The sequence below is a fragment of the Mustela lutreola genome, chromosome 14 (assembly GCF_030435805.1).
Source record: "Mustela lutreola isolate mMusLut2 chromosome 14, mMusLut2.pri, whole genome shotgun sequence".
NCBI classification, from domain to species: domain Eukaryota; kingdom Metazoa; phylum Chordata; class Mammalia; order Carnivora; family Mustelidae; genus Mustela; species Mustela lutreola.
This window is the reverse complement of record NC_081303.1, coordinates 51,769,757-51,789,234: the sequence shown is the minus strand read 5'-3', so window position 1 is coordinate 51,789,234 and position 19,478 is coordinate 51,769,757. Positions and strand designations below refer to the sequence as shown.

Below are 19,478 nucleotides of genomic sequence, written 5' to 3'. Positions count from 1 at the left end.
TTGCATTAGTATTTTTTTTATTTTAGATTTCACTTTTCTCTTTTAAGCTAAACTTTTTAAAAAAAATATTTAAAAATTTACATTTTTAAAAAGATTTTATTTCTTTATTTCAGAGAGAGAGAAAGGAGGGAGGGGCAGAGAGAGAGAAAGAGAAACTCAAGCAGACTCCATGCCAAGGACCATCCTGATGTGGGACCCAATTTAACCACCCAGAGAGTATCATCTGAGCTGAAAACCAAGATTCACACGCTTAAGCAAACTGAGGCACTAGGTGCCCCAAACACCTGCATGCTTCAAAAGTCAAAGTAATATGAGAAGTATGCGGAGTAGTCTTACTTTCATCATATCTGTCCCTTCATTTCATAGTTATATTTTTATTGGTTTCTGACATCTTTCCAGTGTTCATTAATCTCCTTTTTTTACACCTTTGTACGTTGCCATTTTTGTATTTACTTATGATTTATTTATTTTTAGTATCTATTTCTAATAGTCCCTTGAATAATCTTCCTCAGCTCCCTAGGCAGAGGCTGCCTCAGTAGCTGTGCTACAATGGACCTAGTCAACAACACAGTCTGGCATCATCCCACACCCAATTGTTGCTGGGGTCAGGGTCTAAAGGAAGAAGGTTCTGGGGCATGGTCCTCCTTTGGGCTCTTCCGACTTTGGCCTTGTGGCTGGGATGCTTCAGAATAAAGGTCTGGTGGGTCCGAAGGGTAGGAGCAGCCCAACTTGCAGAGCGCTCCTAGGTGGGATTCCGGGTCTCTCCAATTGGTGGTGGTGGGCAGACACTGTGGAAGGCCTCATCTTTGCACAGCCAATGTGGAATTTTTCTTTGTATAACTGTGCCATCCAAAGAAATAATTAGGATTAATTTTTCTTGGTGGATGGATACTCTACCCTTAACTTTTCATATGCAAAATTTGATTTATTAGGGGCCAGGACCCCAGGTGTGCACAGCAGCCCCCTACCAGGAAACCATCACTCTCTCTCAACGCTGTTCTAGAGTTTTTAAATATATTACTGGAAATTTGTAAAGGACTGTGTAACCTATCACATACATTACCTCAATCGTTTCTAATGGAAACCCTATGACGTAGGTATTACCTCCACATCTTCCAGAGAATGCAAGAGTTTCAGTAAGAAAAGCCGTTGGCACGTGACATCCATAGGGAGAAGCCAAACCATAATTTGAAACTAATTTGCCTCACAGATTTTTTTTTTAAAATAAGCAACGTTATTTCATTAGTATTGGAAACTCCCCTCTCCAAATAACGCCTGAACTCAAAAAAGCAATAAAGCTTTGAAAATTTTATCTCAAAGTGGCCAAAAAAATTTTAAAATAGACTTGAAGATCATTTGTAGTTTTCTGCTCAGAACATGCGGGGCAAACCTGGGACAAAGGAGCGTTCTCTGTTACTGTTACTGTCACGCCACATAAATTAAAACAATGAGAAAATCCTGGGACCTCTAGCGTGCAATAAAATATTTTATTAAATATTTATTTAATAGAATTATTTATTAAATAATAAAATAAAATAAGACTTTAATAAACAAAAGCCCTTAAGAAAATTACTCAGAGGCCTGAAACCCTAATAGAACACAAGAGTTCAATTAATTTTGTGGAACTGAAACTGAATGGAACAAGAGCGGTTGAGGTCTGGCAGAACGCAACACCGACGGAGCAGAAACTAAATCATCAGGGTCGCCACTGCCGGGTCACTGAGACCTGAGGGCGTGCCTGCAGTTCGCGCAAGCGCAAAGCCCGGCCGAGGGAAGGCGATGGAGCGGGAATCCGCCCCACCTTCCCCAGGCCCCGCCCACCCAGGTTCAGTTCCCGGCATTGCCACTAGGGGCGGCCGCGGTCCTCGCAGCGCCTGTAGCTGCGAAGCTGAGTGGGCCGGGTTTCCAGCCGAGCCTATTTTCCAGCTGGGCCGCAACATGGCTGCGAGTCGGGAAGTCGCCGCGTTCTGGTTTCCCTGACAGCCCCCGGCTTCTGTGCGCGCCTTGCCTTCCCCAGGTCACTCCAGCAGACATGTTTGCCAAGGCCTTTCGGGTCAAGTCCAACACGGCCATCAAGGGGTCGGACAGGTGAGGGAGAGAAGGGGCCCGCTCCGCCCACCAGGCACCCAGACATCTCCCAGTGCGGGCTGGCCCACAGCCCTCTCTGAGCTGGGTCCGCCGCCCTGGGTGGAGGCCGGGGAAAGTCCAGCCAGGATGGGACCCCGGAGAGCCAGGGGGGGTTAGACACGTTTTGAGGGCGAAGACGGAGCACAGGCCTAGCGTGTCTCCCAGGCTAGTAAAGGAAAACGTAATCCAGCCAGCGCTTCCTGACCGGCTAGATAAGGTGTGGGCGGTGCAAACACGAACAGTGACAGGGCCCGCCCTCCACAAAAATCCGATGGGACACCGAAAACTACAACTACAGGAGAAAAGGGATCTACTTGTCGCAGGAGAGACGGATGGAGGGTGAGGTGGGAGAGAACCAAGGACGCATTTTAAGAACTGCGTCTGTTACACAGTGTTGCTGTGTCTGTGCACAGTGTTGCTGATGCTGGTACCACGTTGCGAAGTTGGGGACCAGTGTTCCCTAGTTGTCACTCTTGGTACCTTCCTATAGCTTTTTGACCACAAGCTGACAGATTTGCGAGGCAGAGAAGAGAAAGGAGTGGGGCGGAGGGCAAGGCTGAGTTTTTAGTCAGGCTAACTTGGTTACTCACTAGATCTCAGTTTTCCTCCTTTGTGAAATGGAAAGACTTGCCCCCAGTGATGAAGCTATTGATAAGGTAACTTCTTTGTTGTAATCTCAAGGAAATTTGCAAACCAAGGGAGACTCCTGTCTTGCAGGATTGTGATCTCAGCAAGTTAACTATTTATCATTTTATGGCAGTCAGGGGTGCCTGAGGAATGCTACACCTGAGGGGAGCGGATGAAAGGGGGGTGCAAGGCGCCAGCTCTTGCTTTGTCCTCAGCCAGCCTCCTGCTCCCTCATCACCAGGAATATGTGAAACTAGATGAGACATTGAATGAGAAAGAGGATAGGATGTTTTGGAAGAGTAGGGCGTCATATACCATATATAGGGCATCATAAACCAGTTTTCCTTGGCCCCTGTGATTTTATAGTAGTTCCTCCAGAGTCCTTTGAATTTATTAAAATCCATCCAGGCAAGATTCATGCCACCTGTTGGTTTGCTTTCTGCAGGAGAAAGCTTCGGGCTGATGTGGCGACTGCTTTCCCCACTCTTGGAACAGATCAGGTCTCTGCCTTAGTACCTGGAAAGGAAGAGCTCAACATTGTGAAGTTATATGCTCACAGAGGGGATGCGGTGACTGTGTATGTGTGTGCTGGTAACCCCATCCTGTTTGAACTGGAGAAAAATCTATACCCAACAGGTATGCCAGTAGGATGGAGAGGGCCGTTACTATAATCCTTGCCTAACCTCTGTTTCTCCTCCTTTCTTTCATTAACCTGCCTTACTTAAAATGGAAGTACAGAATCTCCAATATCATCCCCAAGGATCTTTTTGGACCCAGCATCGCTAGAATTGGGTCTTTAAAGATCAAAAAACTGATGTAGGAGGGAGAATAAAAGGGCTAACACAGGTAGTTGGGTAGGGATGGTCTGAGATGAAGGAATAATAGTTCATCGTGGGTTAAGTAGGGATGGAGGAGAGGTCTTAAAAAGGGTGGAATTTCAGGACATGTAAAAGATATTCTTAAAATTATCAGTAGCAGGATTTTCTTAAGAAACTGAATAGGAAGGAAGCTGGGTTAATGGAACTACATACCCAGCTGTCCAGTGATGTCCTTCAGTGCAGATATCTCACAGGGATTCTTTCTTAGGCTCTGCCTGGCTCTCGCGATCCTTGCTTTCTGTCTTTGTCACTTGGGCTCTTCTTCCCCCAGCTTGGCTGCAGCAGTGCAGCGGGGTCTCCTTAGGTTACCTGTGCCCCCAGCCCACTTTGCGGCTATGCAGACGCAGGCCCTTTTCAATCTAAGGTTTTACTGCTAGTCACTGGGAACACAGGGAGAATAAAAGGAGTAAACATGGGGAAGTTCAAGATGTCCTACAGGCCGGTGCCCTGTTCTTCACTTAACTTGCTTCTGAGGTCCCAGATGGAATCCTTGTTGGGTCTCTGTCCCCGCTTCTATCGCCTGTGCCTGTGGCTGCTGCTGCATCCAGGTGGAATCACAGGGGCCTCCCAGTCTCAAGCAACATCCCATTTTTTAAGAATCTGCCTGCTTTAAGAAGGAAACCTGTTAGGGCCTCACAGCCTCCTATCTAGCTTCAAGTTGACGTTCTTTTCTGTTTCTTACTTCAAGTGACCTTGGTATTTGACTTACCCAGTTCCCTCAGAGTTTGACATTTTGGCAGTAAGTCTTCCTGTGTCTCTTTTTGAGCAGTGTACACCTTGTGGTCCCATCCTGATCTTCTCCCAACGTTCACAACATGGCCTCTGGTGCTCGAAAAACTGGTGGGGGGGGCAGGTAAGAGGATTTTCCTGTATTCTGGCTATTGGCTGAAACTTAGTAAGGGCCAGCTGCTTGAATAAATGCACCCATTTCCTGGGTTCATACCATTGAAAAATGGAATTTTTCACGCATGTGTGTTTCCTCCCTCACTTGGCTGCTTCCATAAGGTCCCTGGGCCTCTACGACCCCATTGAAAGGCTTCAATAAGCTTCATACTTTGTCCAGAAAATACTCTGTGAACGACCATATGCTCTGCTTTACATCAATAAGCTAATGTTAGGAAAAGCAGAATAAGAGATCATGGAAACTGACCCTCAGCTTGGTGCTTCAGTTTGACCACTAGCCCCGGAAGGGAAAAGGTCTGATACTCGGGTTGCATTTCTTAATTTTCATTATGAATAACCTAGTTGATACTTAATAAGTGTTTGTTGGTTGAGTGAATGAATTAGTGTTGAAGTAAAACTTGGAATTGCTTAAAGGCAGAATGGGGGTTGTGATGCCTTTGTCTTGTTTCCTACAGATTTGATGCTGCCCGGCCTTGTGGTGCCCCCTGCTGGTCTGCCTCAGGTACAGAAGGGTGACCTCTGTGCCATTGCCTTGGTGGGGAACAGGTACTGTGCCAGTCCCCTGTGCCTTTAGGGGAAAAACTTAGGTAAAACTGGGGAGGGGAGTGGGAAAGAACAACTTCCAAAGCTTATGGATAAAGGATTAAAAAAAAAAAAAAAAAAAACAGATCCTTCTTCCAGAAGCAGAGAGTAGGCCATGGGAGAATGGCGGTGAGCCTGTGTGGGCATATGCGTATCTCAGCCAAGTGTGTTTGCTGCTACTGCCGATATCGCTCGCTCTTCCTTCCTTCTCTCCTTTTCTTTTTTCTTTTCTTTTCTTTCTTTCCTTCTTACTAATTTTATGTTTATAGGGGAGTTTCAAAGATAGTATAGAGTTCTTACCCAGCTTCCTATAATGATAATGTTTTGTACAACCATAGCACGGTTATCCAAACTGTGGTCCAGACTGTGGAATTAACATTGGTACAGTTGTATTAGTAGAATTGTATACTTTATTCATATCCCTCCAGCTTTTCCACAAAACGTCTTTTTTTCTACTCAAGCATCCGATCTAGGACAGTACATTGCATTTAGTTGTTGTGTCTTCTTAGTCTCTTGTCTATGACATTTTTTTGGTCTTCCCTGGTTTTTCATGGACTTAACACTTTTTTCTCCATCATCCACATCATCATCCTTTTTTTTTTTTTTTAAGTTTTTTTTTTTTTTTGAAAGAGACAGAGCACAATCAGGGTGAGAGGCAGAGGAAGAAGCAGACTCCATGCTGAGCAGGGAACCTGACATGGGGCTCAATCCCAGGAATCTGGGATCATGACCTGAGCTGAAGGCAGACGCTTAACCAAATGAACCACCTGGGCACCCCCATCATCCTTCTTTTAAAATTATTTTAAGAGTTATTCAAATGTGGTTTACATACTTTAAAATTCACCTATTTCACTTGTATAGTTCAGTGATTTGTGATTTTACAGAGCTGTTTGGCCATCATTGCACAGCTTCTTTTTAAAAATTAATTAAGGGTTAATTAATTAATTTTTTAATTATGAACCACTGGGTGGTTCAGTGGGTTAAAGCCTCTGCCTTTGGCTCAAGTCATGATCCCAGGGTCCTGGGGTCGAGCCCCGCATCGGGCTCTTTGCTCAGCAGGGAGCCTGCTTCCTCCTCTCTTTGCCTGCCTCTCTGCCTACTTGTGATCTTTGTTTGTCAAATAAATAAATAAATATCTATAAAAAATTAATTAGGAAGTAATAGTATAAACAGTTCTGAAAAATCAAAGCGCCCTCACCCCACAGCCCTTTGCTGCTAGAAGTAACCATTATCATCTTGCCAGCCTTCTTAAATGCATGTATACGTGTGTGTATGAAAATGTACGTTTGGGTATGTATGTTTAAAAATGCAAATAAACAGAATTATACTTTATCGATAATTGTTTTTTCACTTAAGATCAAGAGGACAAGGGCGCCTGGGTGGCTCAGTGGGTTAAACCCTCTGCCTTTGGCTCAGGTCATGATCTCAGGTCCTGGGATCGAGCCCCACATCGGGCTCTCTGCTCAGCGGGGAGTGGAAAGGTACCCCTGATGTGTGTCCTCCTAGAAGGCTTTCCCCAACGCATGTTTCTGGCTTCCTTCTCCTCAGAGCCCCTGTCGCCGTCGGAGTCGCTGCCATGTCCACAACTGAGATGCTGACCTCGGGCCTGAAAGGAAGGGGCTTCTCCGTGCTACACACCTACCTGGACCACTTGTGGTGGGTCCTTTGTCTCTCCTGTTTTACAGAGAGCTGGGTGGGTGGAGAGGGCATGGGGCCTGGATTCACAAGTGAGAGTTAGGGTCCCTGCCATGTCCATAGGCAAGTTGCTGATTCCAGACATTCTTTTCTTCACTAATTGTGGAGGAAAAGATGGATGGATGGATTGGTTGGTCGAAATTTTTTTTTTTTTCTTACTTGGGGAAGAAATTACAGAGAACTTTGATTCTTTTCTAGGTGAACTGTAGAATCCTAGGCCTAGAAGAAGACCTGGGGGACTTCTCCTGTGCCTCTCTGCACTGTGATAGTCTTTATTCTTATGGCTCTGTCACCCACATTTAGGCATCTTCTTGCCCTGTGGTGAGAGCTCGGGAATTCTCACTTCTGAACCCAGATCAAAGCAGAGGAGATCCTCAGGCGCCATCAGATCTCCTCCCCATTACAGAAGCCACGTCTTCGCACTGTGACAGTTGCTTTCTAAAACCATATACTAGTTTATTCTCTGGTTATTTTCTTGTCATTCTACCAAAACCGTAAATAGGGTTTCCTTGAAAGTGGTATAGCTGGTCTTTTGGCCAAGTGTCGTGGCCTGTCAGTATTTCTAGCCCCGCCTTGGAGTTTTTTAATGAGGACTGGCCAAACCCCGCTTTGCTGGAGGTCCAGCCGCAGCCTGTGTCTCGGTAGACACTTGAGGGCTGCTTACCGATGTTCTCCAGGCACCTCGCTTTCTGTCAGTCTGCACAATGGCTGGCAAGGTCCTGTTGCCTAAATTGTTCCACCAGTGGCTGCTTCCATTCCCCCTATCCCCAGCTTTTAAAAATATTTGTGTACTTATCAGAATCACTTAAACACATAGTCTGGCCTCTTTGCTGCAACCGTTAGTGAAGACTTGGTTTGACATTCCCTGTATGCGGCGTCGCTTTCTTGTCTCCTGTCCTAAGGCTTAGTGGCATGAAAGCAGGGCATCACTGGGCTGCGGGTTCGAGTGCCTCCTGCTAGAACATAGAAGCAACTGGCTTGCGGTCCCGGAGCCGCCCAGGTGCTTGTACTTACCACGTACTCTGAGCCTCGGACTTCGGGTCTCACCAAACTGGTACAACAGATGCACCTGCCACCTGACTTTTGTTATTTAATTCAAAATGGTTTTATTTTTATTTCATGTGACGGGAATCCTTCTGGGGCCTCCTCGAACTGATTTTTCACTCATCATTTTTTGTCCCCAGATGTGGATGAGTGATACTATCCCTTTGGATAGGGTAGGGAGGAGGCAAGAATTATGTCCACATTTCAGAGATGAGGATGCTGAGAGATTTTTCTGGGCCCCGAATTGGAAATGGGGTTTAGGTGAGGGCCCGAGCTCTCTGCCCTCTCCTGGACAATCCCTGCCTGTGCATCTCACTCTTTCCGGACTCCCAGCTGACCTCGACCAGGATTAGAGAATGCTGTGGCTGCTGCTTGGCATTTCTGACATGCAGTTTTTCCAGGCGATCTGGAGACAAGTCTTCTCCGCCGTCTCTGGCTCCACCGGCCCAGGATACCCCAGATGTCAATGAAGAGAAGGGGTCTGTCCAGGCAGAGCCGGCCCTGCAGGGAGAAATGAAGCGCCTGACCCTGGAGGGAGAGGACAAGGAGAATGGGGAGGTTCAGCAGCAGCTTTGTGGGGAGAAGTCCCTGTCAGAAGCCGCAGAAGATCCCGGTGTCAGGGGCCTGAACCCAGAACCCACAGACAGCAAGACCCTTCAAGGTATAGGTCTGGGAGTAGAAGGCCCCATCTCCTCTCAATGGAGGAAACGTGCTCTACTCTGCTTCTGACCAGAGTGGTGCCGAAGCTCTAGGAGAATGGGAAAGTCCGTATTTTTGTTGAGGGTGGTGCGACCAGCAGCCCTTTGCCATCTCACCGGGGGTCTTTGCCACATAAGTCCTATTTCCCTGGATGCCGGTCTGCCCTGGAGTTTGGAGTGCTTCCAGCTTCAGAGGCCTCTATGGTTTCTTCCGGCTCTGACTTCTCTGTCCCGGCAGCATGTGCTCCTGGCTGGGTGGGCCTCAGTGGGCCGGACCCCTTCTCTGGAGTCAGCCCTCTTTAAAAGCTCAGTGCTTAAGAGAGTCTGGGAGCTTTGGGACCCGGGAATGAGCTCCTTCCAGAGTGAAGGGGGTGACGCAGGGGTGGAGCTGAGCGGGGAGTTTACTTGTACTGCACCAGCCATTCTGTATCCTTCAGAAAAGTATGGTTCTTGTGTTTCCTTTGCAGAGCAAATGGATGAACTCTTACAGCGATGCTTCTTACACGCCTTAAAGTGCCACGTCAAAAAAGCTGACCTGCCTTTACTCACCAGCACATTCCTTGGCAGCCACATGTTCTCCTGCTGGTACGGGAGGCAGATGTGGGCCACAGGGCTTTCTCTGGTACCTTGGTGGTATGTCAGGACAGGTGTGTGATGGGGGGGTTAGCTGAAGGACATAATATGGAAAGAGTGGAGTGGAGGGTTGATCTGGCGACTAAATCAGGTCCTGAGTTTCAAAAACGTAAATTTTAGCCATTGAAGGGTTGTTGGAAAAATGAAGGTTAAAATTCCCAAGGTTCTCTGAGCACTGTCTCTGCTGAGGTGATTCTGGGCTGGCTCATGAATTAGGCAGCACGTCCCGTCCAGAAGCATCCTTGACAAAGCCTCTTTGTCAAGAGGCTTCTTCTGGAATATTCAACCCCTTCACACTTTCCCTGCAAAGTAGGTGGGCCACATTAAGTGGTATCAGGAGGAACAGTCAGTGTGAACCCCATACCGCAAACACAGGCCACCAGAAGAGACAGTATTACATGTATGTAGAACCTGGGCTTTGGAAGCAATCATCTGGATGCAGTTCCCTAGGGTTTTGGAGCAAGGTGAATTTGAACTTGTTACTGAGCTTCTCTGAACCCAAATTTCCAGCACTTGTAGGATTGTTGTCAAGATTCACTAGCCTCACATTTAATAAGCCCCCAGGAAATACGCTGTCAGAAGCTTTGCTTCTTGATTTGTACAACACAACTCAACTTTTGTATTTTTGAGAATTTAGTTCCATTTTTTAAAAAGTGGTTTTGATGTAATTCTCTTCCTGTTTACATGTGGACTCCTTTAAGGCATCCTGTATAGTGTGGGGTCTGGAGCATGTGGCAGGATACTTGATAATTTGTCTTGACCCTGCTGGGATATAAGTAACTAGGAAAGATCCTAGAATTTCCTCTAGGCTAGAGGTTCTTAACCTGCGTCAGGTTCTAGAAGGACTTTCTATGAATCCCAAGCCTTGCTTGTCACATTTTGAGAAAAGACGTAAGTTCTGAGTAGAGGGACTGATTACAGCTTTCATAGGAACCTCCCCCAAAAAACTAACAGCTGAAAAGAAAGAAAATAAAAAATAAACTAACGGTGGTAGGATAGGGGTCCGCAAACTCTTCCTCTCAAGAGCTAGACAGTGAGTCTCTGTCGCAGAGCCTAAGATCCCTTAGGTTTGCCAGTCCTGCCCTTGGCCCAGCGGCTTCAGTGAGCTTGGTGTTGGAAAGATTCATCTTGAGGCAGAACTTTGGAGGCCACAGAAGGTGGTCTAGCTTGAGAAGACTCTAGAACTATATCCAGTACAGTAGCCACTAGTCACATGTGGCTATTTAAATTTAAACTAATTAAAATTAAATAGAATTTAGTTCCTCAGTCACATTAGTTGTGTGTCAAGTGCTTAGTAGCCACGTGTGAATAGTGGCTACCATATTGGAGAACAGATAGAGAACAGTCCGTATTTACAGAAAGGGCTGTTGTACAGTGGTACTCCAGAGTATCCTAAGGTTGGTATCCCTCTCTGATGCCACCACTGGGCAGAGGGTTCTGGAATATCAGCTTCTTTCCGAACACGGAAGAGGAAGGCTGAGGAAGAAATGCCCTCCTCTCAGCGGCAGGCAGGTCCCACCACCACTGCTTCATTAGCTTAACTTGCTTTTTCCGTCTGCCACCAGCCCTGAAGGACGACAGCTGGACATAAAGAAATCAAGCTACAAAAAGGTAAGAGGTGGGGGGTGGGAGGCTGGGGGAACCAGGTGGTGGGTATTAGAGAGGGCACGGATTGCATGGAGCACTGGGTGTGGTGTAAAAATAATGAATACTGTTGCGCTGAAAATAAATTTTAAAAAAAAGAAAAAGTAAGAGGTACCTTCTCTGCACTCTCACACAGAGAGTTGTGTGCGGTTTCCTGTGCCATGAGCTGGATGCACACTGGGGAAGCCCCATCTGTAGGGCTCAGGCTAGAATTAAGCTTTTTGGTTCTAGGTATGGGGGGTAGGGGTTGGAAAACTCTTCCAGGTCAAGGCAGCTGGGCGAGCACCCATCCCCCTCCCTCCCTTCCACCCGTTCCTCTCTGACCGGAGCTCTGAAAGCCTTCACCAGTCCGCCGGTAGCAGCTTCTCACTCCCTGAGCCTCAGGGTGTGGGCCTCCCCGTTCCCGGTTTGATGGGAGCAGGGACTGTCAAGCGTCCGTTCCCAGGAGCAGCGTCGCTCAGTGTGTGGCACATCAAGAGCTCAGGATGGGCGTGGGATCCATGGAGGCCCTAGCCCTGGCCCTCTCTCCCTTAGCTCTCTAAGTTCCTGCGGCACATGCAGCAGGAGCAGATGATACAGGTGGAGGAGCTGAGCAGAGGGGTGGAGAGCATTGTGGCTGTGGACTGGAGGCACCCAAGGTGAGTGAGTGCCGGGGGCCTGCTCGCCGTAGCTCAGCTGGCGCCAGGGCACCTGGGCCCCGGGCCGGGAACTGCCCAGACGGTAGTATAAAATGTGTTTTTTCTTTCCTTCTGCTGGGTTTTAGGATCACATCTTTCGTCATACCCGAGCCCTCCCCGACCTCCCTGACTATCCAGGAGGGTAGCAGGGAACAGCCCTATCACCCTCCAGATATAAAATCCCTCTACTGTGTCCCAGCCAGCATGACCCTGCTCTTCCAGGAGTCTGGCCACAAGTGAGTTTTTGGAGAGCAGCCCTCCTCTGCCTGCTTGGTGTTCTGGCCTGTTTCCTCTCGAGCTGAGTAGCCTTCCTCTGTGACGGGCAGAACCTGCTGCGCCCCAGTTCCCTCCTTCTCCCACATCCAGCTTCAAGCCTCTTTCCCCTGGGAAGTGTCTCTGACTAAATGAACCAGAGTAGGCGTCTCCCTTTCTCTCTGTAACTATTCTTCACGAGGTCCTGCTCACCTCAGTCAGGAAAGGGAAGAATCAAGCTCAAAAAGCCAAGGAAAGCAGCCTGCCGAGCAGAGAGTGAGTCTTGGTGCCTGTGGTTTGTTCCCCTGGCACAGCACAAACTAACCCCCCGCTTCCCAACCTCACCCCCCACCCGCATCACTTCTGACCTAGGAAGGGGAGCGTTCTCGAGGGTGGGGAGGTCCGGACCATCATCATCAACTATGCCAAGAAGAATGACCTGGTCGATGCGGACAACAAAAAGTGAGTGGCCGGGGAGCTCTGCTGAAGATCAGCCCGACAGCGCAGACTTGGGACACACTGTGGAGCATGTCCAGGCTAGAGGGGAACAGAGCAGCTCATGGCCTTTTAGAAAGAATCAAGACCAGTGGTTTCAAACCGTGGGCCGTGGACACCTAGACTCGTCCAGGGTGCTCAGCTCCACATGGGGGGGTCGGCAGCAGCCATAGCCTGGGTACATGGTAGCTCGTAGACATCCAGAACTGGTTTTCAAGTCCACATGCCCCTGTGAGGAAGAAAATGCAGCTTAGAAAAATTTTACTGACGTCATTGTGGCTTTTTGATATCCTCTATTTTCTTAGGAAGGTAGTACAAAAGGTAATCTACTAAATGAAGACCATTCCATTACCATTTTTCTTTTTTACTTTCAAAAGATATCCCCATGAACAAAAAAATTGGGAACTAACAGTGCAGTCACGGTTAGTTAGCAGAACTGGGCCAAGAATCCTGATCTTCGGATTTATCCCACTCTCCCCTCTGCCACCGGCTCCTCCCTTGGCCTGGGAAACCTGCCGCACCTCCCATCCACGGGGCACGCTGCTTCCTGTGCTCTGCTCCCTGAATTGGTTCTCATGGTCCTGAATGACTACAAAGGACATATAAGAGGTGAATCCTGAGCTGGCCCTTGGGTCAGAAGGGGTGGGGCTGACATTTCTCTATTGCCTCTTCTTTCCCTTTAGCCTCGTGAAATTAGATCCCATTCTATGTGACTGCATCTTAGAGAAGAACGAACAGCACACAGTCATGAAGCTTCCATGGGACAGTCTCCTGACCAGGTAGTGGGGATTGGCAGCCAGTCCCTCTCCAGCTTTTCTATCCCCTCCCCATAATGTCTGTCCTGTGGACTTTAGAATCATCCCTGTCTTAGGCTTTGACTTTCTCTCCACAATTCAACTGATAAGTAGTCTACATAAATACAGGCTCAGTAATTCTGAGGTGGACGAGCCTTGGAATGATTGGAGCCAACACAGTAGAGGAGAACTTAAAAGGGAGAAAGAAAAAGAGCAATTAATTAAAAATAAGAACTTCAAAAAGATTTAGAAGCAAAAAAGAGGCTGGGAGGAATTGTCTTAAAATCATCAAAGGGAAGATTCTATGCTCTTTCTTTTCCACAGAACAAAACTGAAAATAATTTATATCAGGAGTTCGCAAAGGACAGCCCATCCGGCCTGCTGCCTGTTGACGTCAATAAACCATACCCACTTGCTCATTGTCTGTGGGTAGCTTTCGGGCTACAGTGGCAGAGTTGGGTTGCACAGACCCAGCGGCCCTTAAAGCCTAGAATATTTGCTGTCTGGCCCTTTATAGAACATTTGTTCAATCCCAGTATATATGGTACCAAAAGAAAATCTGGTTAGATGAAAGGTAGACATTCTTTGTGGTTAAGCTTTCTCTAGAAGATGGACTGGAACATGTCACAGATGTGAAGCAGCAATTTACCAGGCTGGGGACGTGTACATGAGCGGCTTAAGACAGGAAGTAAATTCCACAAGGCAGCCTGGGCAGATTGTCAGAAGACCAGGCCACTGGACGGTTTCCAGGGACTCCAGTCACTGGGGAGTCCCTTCCCTGAATCCATGGGCCTTGACTTTGGCCATACTTCAGGGATCTTTAAAAACCATATATGCCTAATTGGAGCTTCTAATTTAATTGGCCTTGGGGGCAGCCCCTAGATGACGTCAGTGATTCTCTGTGTAGCCTGGAGCGAACCAGTGCCCGCGACACTGGCTCCCCCCGAGCTGCCCAATAGCAGTGGGGAATGAGGAGATGATTTCTGTTCGTTTATCAATCTATAGCTCACGAACTCCTGTTGCAGGTGTTTGGAAAGATTACAGCCTGCCTATCAAGTGACCTTTCCAGGACAAGAGCCCATTGTGAAGAAAGGCAAAATCTGCCCAGTTGACATCACCCTAGCGCAGAGAGCATATAACAAAAAGGTAATTTTAAAAAGACACGGTGTTGAGAGGCACCTGGGTGGTTCAGTTGCTTAAGCCTCCGCCTTCTGCCCAGGTCATGGTCCTGGGGTCCTAGGATTGATCCCCACGCTGGGTTCTCTGTTCAGCAGGGAGTCTGCTTCTCCCCCTGCTCATGCACACTTGCTTGCTCACTCACTCTCTTTCTCTCCCTCCCTCTTGCACACACACTCTCACATAAATAAAATCTTAAAAACAAACAAACAAACAAAAAAACACAGTGTTGAAAGATGGTGATTATTTAATGTCCCTGCTAAGTTTTGGTCTCTCTAATGTGATTGGAGGTATCTGTATGTATGTATTTATTTATTTTTAAAGCTTTTATTTATTAGAGAGCAAACAAGAAGGAGTACACAAGCAGGGGAGCTAGAGAGAGAGAGGGAGAAGTTGACTTTCTGCTAAACGTGAAGCCCCACACAGGGCTTGATCCCAGTACCCTAGGATCATGACCTGAGCCAAAGGCAGACAGTTAACCAACTGAGCCACCCAGGTGCCCTATGATTGGAAGTTTTTAGAATTTGGCCTCAGGTACCACAAAGATTATTTATGAAAGAGCCATGATTGTGTCAGTGGGCTGGTATAAAATAGGCACAGCTGACCCTCTTACCCCCAACCCTCTAGGATTTTGTGCTAGGATACTTGCTAGAGCCTAGTTCCAAAGGTAAACAAGATTTTATTTTTATTTTTTTCTTAGACCTGTTAAGGGCTTTCAGTTCTTACTCATTCTGTTACCTCTTGGGCCTTCTTGTTCAGGGAAAAACAGCTTAGAAAGAATTGCTGAAGGAAATGAGTGGCGTAGCCTGGTGACACAGAGTCCTAGGGAGCGAATTCTGTCTAGCCTCAAGTTCGTGAAAAGCTGTCCTTGGGAGAAGGAGTGCACTTGATGCCGAGATACCTTGAGAAGACAAAAATAGGATTATTGGATGCAAATTCCAAGAAGACAGACTTAGGTTCCAGATAAAGAACTTCCTGGTGTATGGGTTATGTGAGCGGGCTTTGGCCTTAGAGATATGCGTTCAAATGTGACCTTTGCCTTGCTGCTTGTCCTTGAGAAAAATCAGTGTTTTTTTGCCTGGGTTTTCTTATGTGAAAAATGAGAATAATATACCTACCGTATGAGGCACCATGAGGGCCAAATGAAGGAAGTGTATGGGTGAAGCACTTAGACTAGTACTTGGCATTTAAGCAGTCAGTAAATGAGAATCAGTAACGATAACCTCAGGAATAACCAGCAATAGCCACTATTTCTTGGGCGTGTAATTATGTGCCAGACACTGTACTAAGCAATTTCTGTATGTACAGGTTTCCCCCGCTAGCTAAAAGTGGAGCATTCCTATGAAACCTTCCGTAAGCTGAGATGGGGTAAAACAAAGAAGCAATTACATAGTGAATTTATATGAAAAAATTTTTGAGCATTCCCAGACCCCAAAAAGAACTCTTGTAGGCTTTTTTGATACCTCAGGCCACATCTTGCTAATGGATACACAGGATAAACTGAGATAAGGCACAGATACTCACAGACCCAGTTCAGAGCTCCGGCAGCTGGACGCTGAGGTGCTGAGCATAGTTCCAGGGGCAGGAGGTAGGCAATTACCCCCCGACCGGTGCTGTTTTGGGGGTACACACTGCCTCTCAGGGCTCCCTGTAAAACCAGTGTTGAGCGCTACATTCACTTTTCACCTTTTGTGTAAAAGTGAAAACCTCTGGATTTCTTTCAGTTAGCAAAAAAAAAAAAAAAAAAAAAAAAAAAGGACTGATGTAGGTCTTTCCATAAGCGCGAAGCAGCATACCATGAACTTTGAAAAAGCAGGGGACATTTGTATCAGCTTATTGAAACACTATAAATATTAATGGTAACAACTAGAATTGTCCAAAACTAAAACTGGTGCTCTCCAAAAAAAGGGAGTTACTGTCTAGAGGTCTCCAGGCATCGCTTGGGTGAAGATGTTGGGGGAAGATGTTGTCAAGGGTGTGTGCATCGCGTGGGGGATGGAAGAGGTGTGACCTCTAATGCCTTCTCAATTCCAAGGTTCTCAGGGGCTGGAGTCCCCGCACAAGCCTGGGTTATTTGGAACCGAGGACTTTATTGAAAGCAGCCCTTACCAACCCACTCCTGATGGTAACACGCTCTACCATCTCTAGTCATGAATGCAGGAGAACTCGTTTCAAAAACAGGAAAATTGTGATTTTTTTTTTAAGTGCCAGTTATTTTCTTACTCTCAAAATCATATATGTCATTTGTGCATTTGATAAATAATAGAAAAATATATATGTTCTTGATGAGATGCTTGATATTAAGGAATTATTGTTCATTTATTTTTAGGTATGGGGATGGTTTTGTCTTTATGTTTAAAAGAACTCTTACCTTTTAGAGATACGTACTAAAGCATTTGTAGATAAAATGATCTAATGTTTAGGAAGATTTGCTTTAAAGCAATATGGACAGGCATATAGGTGAATTGAGGTTGGTCGTGAGTCGATAGTTGTTGAAACTGGTGATGGGAACACAGGTGCACAGTATTCAATTCTACTTTTATTTATGTTTTTAATTCTCTATAATAAAAAGCCTCTGTAAAAAGTGTATGTTACATGTGGGCTAGAGAGAATTCCACTAAGGATATAGCACATGTACTAGATGGGACAGAAAGAATCAGTAAGTATAAAACAAGCGACGTGGACGGGAAGGAACCGTGGTTGTAGGGATGGTGAACGTGGCGGGTGAAGAGGCCGCAGAGGCTCCAGGCCCTGTGGACGGGAGGGCGTGTGGCTCCCCCCCCGCCACCAATCTTCTGTCCTCTCAGGTGACGGTGGTCCGGAACTTGGAGGCCTATGGTCTGGACCCGTGCTCGGTGGCTGCCGTCCTCCAGCAGCGGTGCCAGGCTAGCACGACGGTCACTCCTGCCCCCGGGGCCAAGGACAGCCTGCAGGTCCAGATCCAGGGAAACCAGATCCATCACCTCAGCCGGCTGTTGCTTGGTGAGCATCCCTTCTGAAGACGCAGGAGCATGGCTAGAATCTTCCCACGGATTCAAGCCCCTCTAGTCACCACAGCCGTGTGTGTGTGTGTGTGTGTGTGTGTGGCCACACAGTGTGTAGTGGCCAGCAAGGGACAGAGCTGGTACTTGAGCCAGATGCTGCAGCCCCCACATCCAGGGCTGTCTCCATCAGACTACTGGAGTAATTTTGTTCCTGGTTTTCCCTTTTATAAGACATCCGTGGACCACTCCGGCCATGCTGGGTACTTTGCTGGGCTTCTCGCAGGCCCTATCTCTCCTCATCTAACAATCAGCAGAAGTGTTTGTGTTCGGCAGCTGGGGAAGCCGAGGTTCAGCGAGGCTCAGTCCCTCGCCCTCGGTAGTCAGCTGCTCGGTGCTGCAGCTGGGCCCCTGACTTGGCTTCGTCTTTCTCCCAACTCCGGGTCACTTTGATTTGAAAACTGCCTGAGTCAGCTTTCCATCATGCTCCTCAAAACACTCCTTGTGCCGCGTCAGTGCCTTCGGAATAAACCCCTTCGCTCAATACCTAAGACCCTCCCCATCCAAATCCCATCCACCTCGGGCTCTCTGGCAGCTCTCACCGCCCCCCAACCCCAGGCCTCAGCCGCGCTGCTGTCCTCGCTGCTGCCCACACATACTTGGTGCTCGCATCCCTGTTCCCTCACCCAGTGCGCCCTCCCACAGCCCTCGTCTGCCCGACTGGAGGGCCTCATCGGCCCAGCTCAGGGCATGGGAAGCCTGTCTCAGAGCATGTCCCAGTTTTTTCTGTCCTTAAATTAGCATTTCAAAAATGGCCAGCGTGGCACTTTCTGCTTATATTAATTTTTCTGGTTCGTGTCTGCCACTTAGCCAGTTTTTTCTAATGTCTGAACCCCCCTGCTAGACTGAGCAACTTAATTCAGAGACCTTGCCTTCTTCATCCGTTTTTCACGCTCGGGGCCTGACACATAGTAAATGCTCGATAAGCAAATATATTTTAGGGCCTCATAGTAAACTTTGGGAGTTGACCCCTTTAAGTGAAGAACCCAGTAGGAGGTGCTAAGAAGGAATATAGAGGAAAATAGACAAGCACATGACTGAACACAGGCACACAAGTTCTCTCTCCTGAGAAAATTCAGAATACCTCAAGTATACCTAGAAAGTGGCTCTCAGTGTAAAAATCACTAAAATATACACATTAGTCGTGCGATGTAAGGATAAATGGCCCGTCTACTACACAGAGCAGCTGGGTTCGAGCCGCGTGTGGAAGAGCAGGTCACGTGGTGCAGGTTGACTGAGGAGAAGTTGACTCCAGGGATAAGCACACAGTGGGGCGGGGGTAGGGGGGCAGGTAGTGATGTGGGTCGGGGCTCCCTGGGGTCAGGGCCAAGGAGGGACGTTGTAACACAAAGTGCAGGTAGCGGCGGAGATGGTATGCCCCACTGAGGAGTTTCTGCTTTTTGGATTGTAGAAGACTATCACCTTCCTCGAAAATACATCCAAGGCCTAGAAAAGGCCCCCAAACCCAGCAAGAAGAAGTAACAGACTCCTGTTTCATGTGGTCAATCCGGTGGAGATCCGAGCTCTGGGCTGGTCATTTATATGAGCATTTTAAGCTTTTGCAAATGAAAAAATATAATTCTTTACCAAAATAAATTTTTATTCTAATCTAAATCTGATTTTCCTCTCGTTTCCTCCACTTAGCTAGAATATTGGACTAAATTTCCAAGTCATACGTCAGTTTATGTGGACAGGAACAGTGGCCGTGGAGTACCTTTTCTATTCATGTGATTTCAGTGATTTTAGTCCCTTTCCTGCTATCAGCACTGGGTGGCTCTTCCTAAGCTCGGGCAGGTAGGGCCTTCTGTTTTTAAAGCCCCTCTAGCAAGTGGTCCACAGCGTCTGGCCCATCTGTTCCCACCACCGAATTAATCTCCTAGCCCCAGAAGAGTCCCCTCACACCTCGAAAGGGTTAGTCACACAGAAGCAGCCCTCAGCCACTCTCTGCCATCATGCCAGGCCAAAGAAGAGAGGCTTGGCTCTAAGTGGCAGCACCGTCCCGGCTGGATGGAAATCAGAAGTCCTGAAAGCATCTGGATCGCCTGCAAAAGCGATAACCGTCCCAGCACCGGCGCGCTGCCGCCGGCTGTGGTAAGTCGTGGTGTGGCTTCCAGATGTGGCTTTGTCACAGGAAAGTCTTATCCAGCAGATGCTGCTGGGTGTGGAGGCCGAGAAAAATAAAGGCCATCCCACCTCAGGTTTAGCCTTAGCC

General features: G+C 47.5%; 1 protein-coding gene across 2 annotated transcripts; it reads left to right on the top strand.

Moving 5' to 3' along the window:
• Positions 1-1,918: 1,918 nt before the first annotated feature.
• On the top strand, positions 1,919-18,880 carry EIF2D (eukaryotic translation initiation factor 2D). 2 transcript variants are annotated; one of them, XM_059145364.1, is made up of 15 exons: positions 1,920-2,088; positions 3,200-3,390; positions 4,402-4,485; positions 4,991-5,081; positions 6,666-6,773; positions 8,258-8,517; positions 9,022-9,139; positions 10,753-10,798; positions 11,366-11,469; positions 11,595-11,744; positions 12,133-12,222; positions 12,939-13,034; positions 14,075-14,195; positions 17,033-17,207; positions 18,678-18,880. In XM_059145364.1, the coding sequence occupies exons 1-15, from the start codon at positions 2,033-2,035 to the stop codon at positions 18,746-18,748; spliced, it is 1,761 nt and encodes a 586-aa protein (XP_059001347.1). In that variant the 5' UTR covers positions 1,920-2,032; the 3' UTR covers positions 18,749-18,880. The 2 variants fall into 2 exon arrangements, with proteins under 2 accessions (XP_059001348.1, XP_059001347.1); XM_059145365.1 differs by lacking the exon at positions 11,595-11,744 and having other exon boundaries at positions 1,919-2,088.
• The last annotated feature ends 598 nt before the right edge of the window (positions 18,881-19,478 follow it).

Excerpts from the sequence above, each read along its gene's own strand:
- EIF2D (XM_059145364.1), top strand. The coding sequence starts at position 2,033 with ATGTTTGCCAAGGCCTTTCGGGTCAAGTCCAACACGGCCATCAAGGGG. Across the intron at positions 4,486-4,990 it reads AAAACTGGTGGGGGGGGCAG|ATTTGATGCTGCCCGGCCTT; the intron begins GTAAGAGGATTT and ends TGTTTCCTACAG. Across the intron at positions 5,082-6,665 it reads ATTGCCTTGGTGGGGAACAG|AGCCCCTGTCGCCGTCGGAG; the intron begins GTACTGTGCCAG and ends CCTTCTCCTCAG.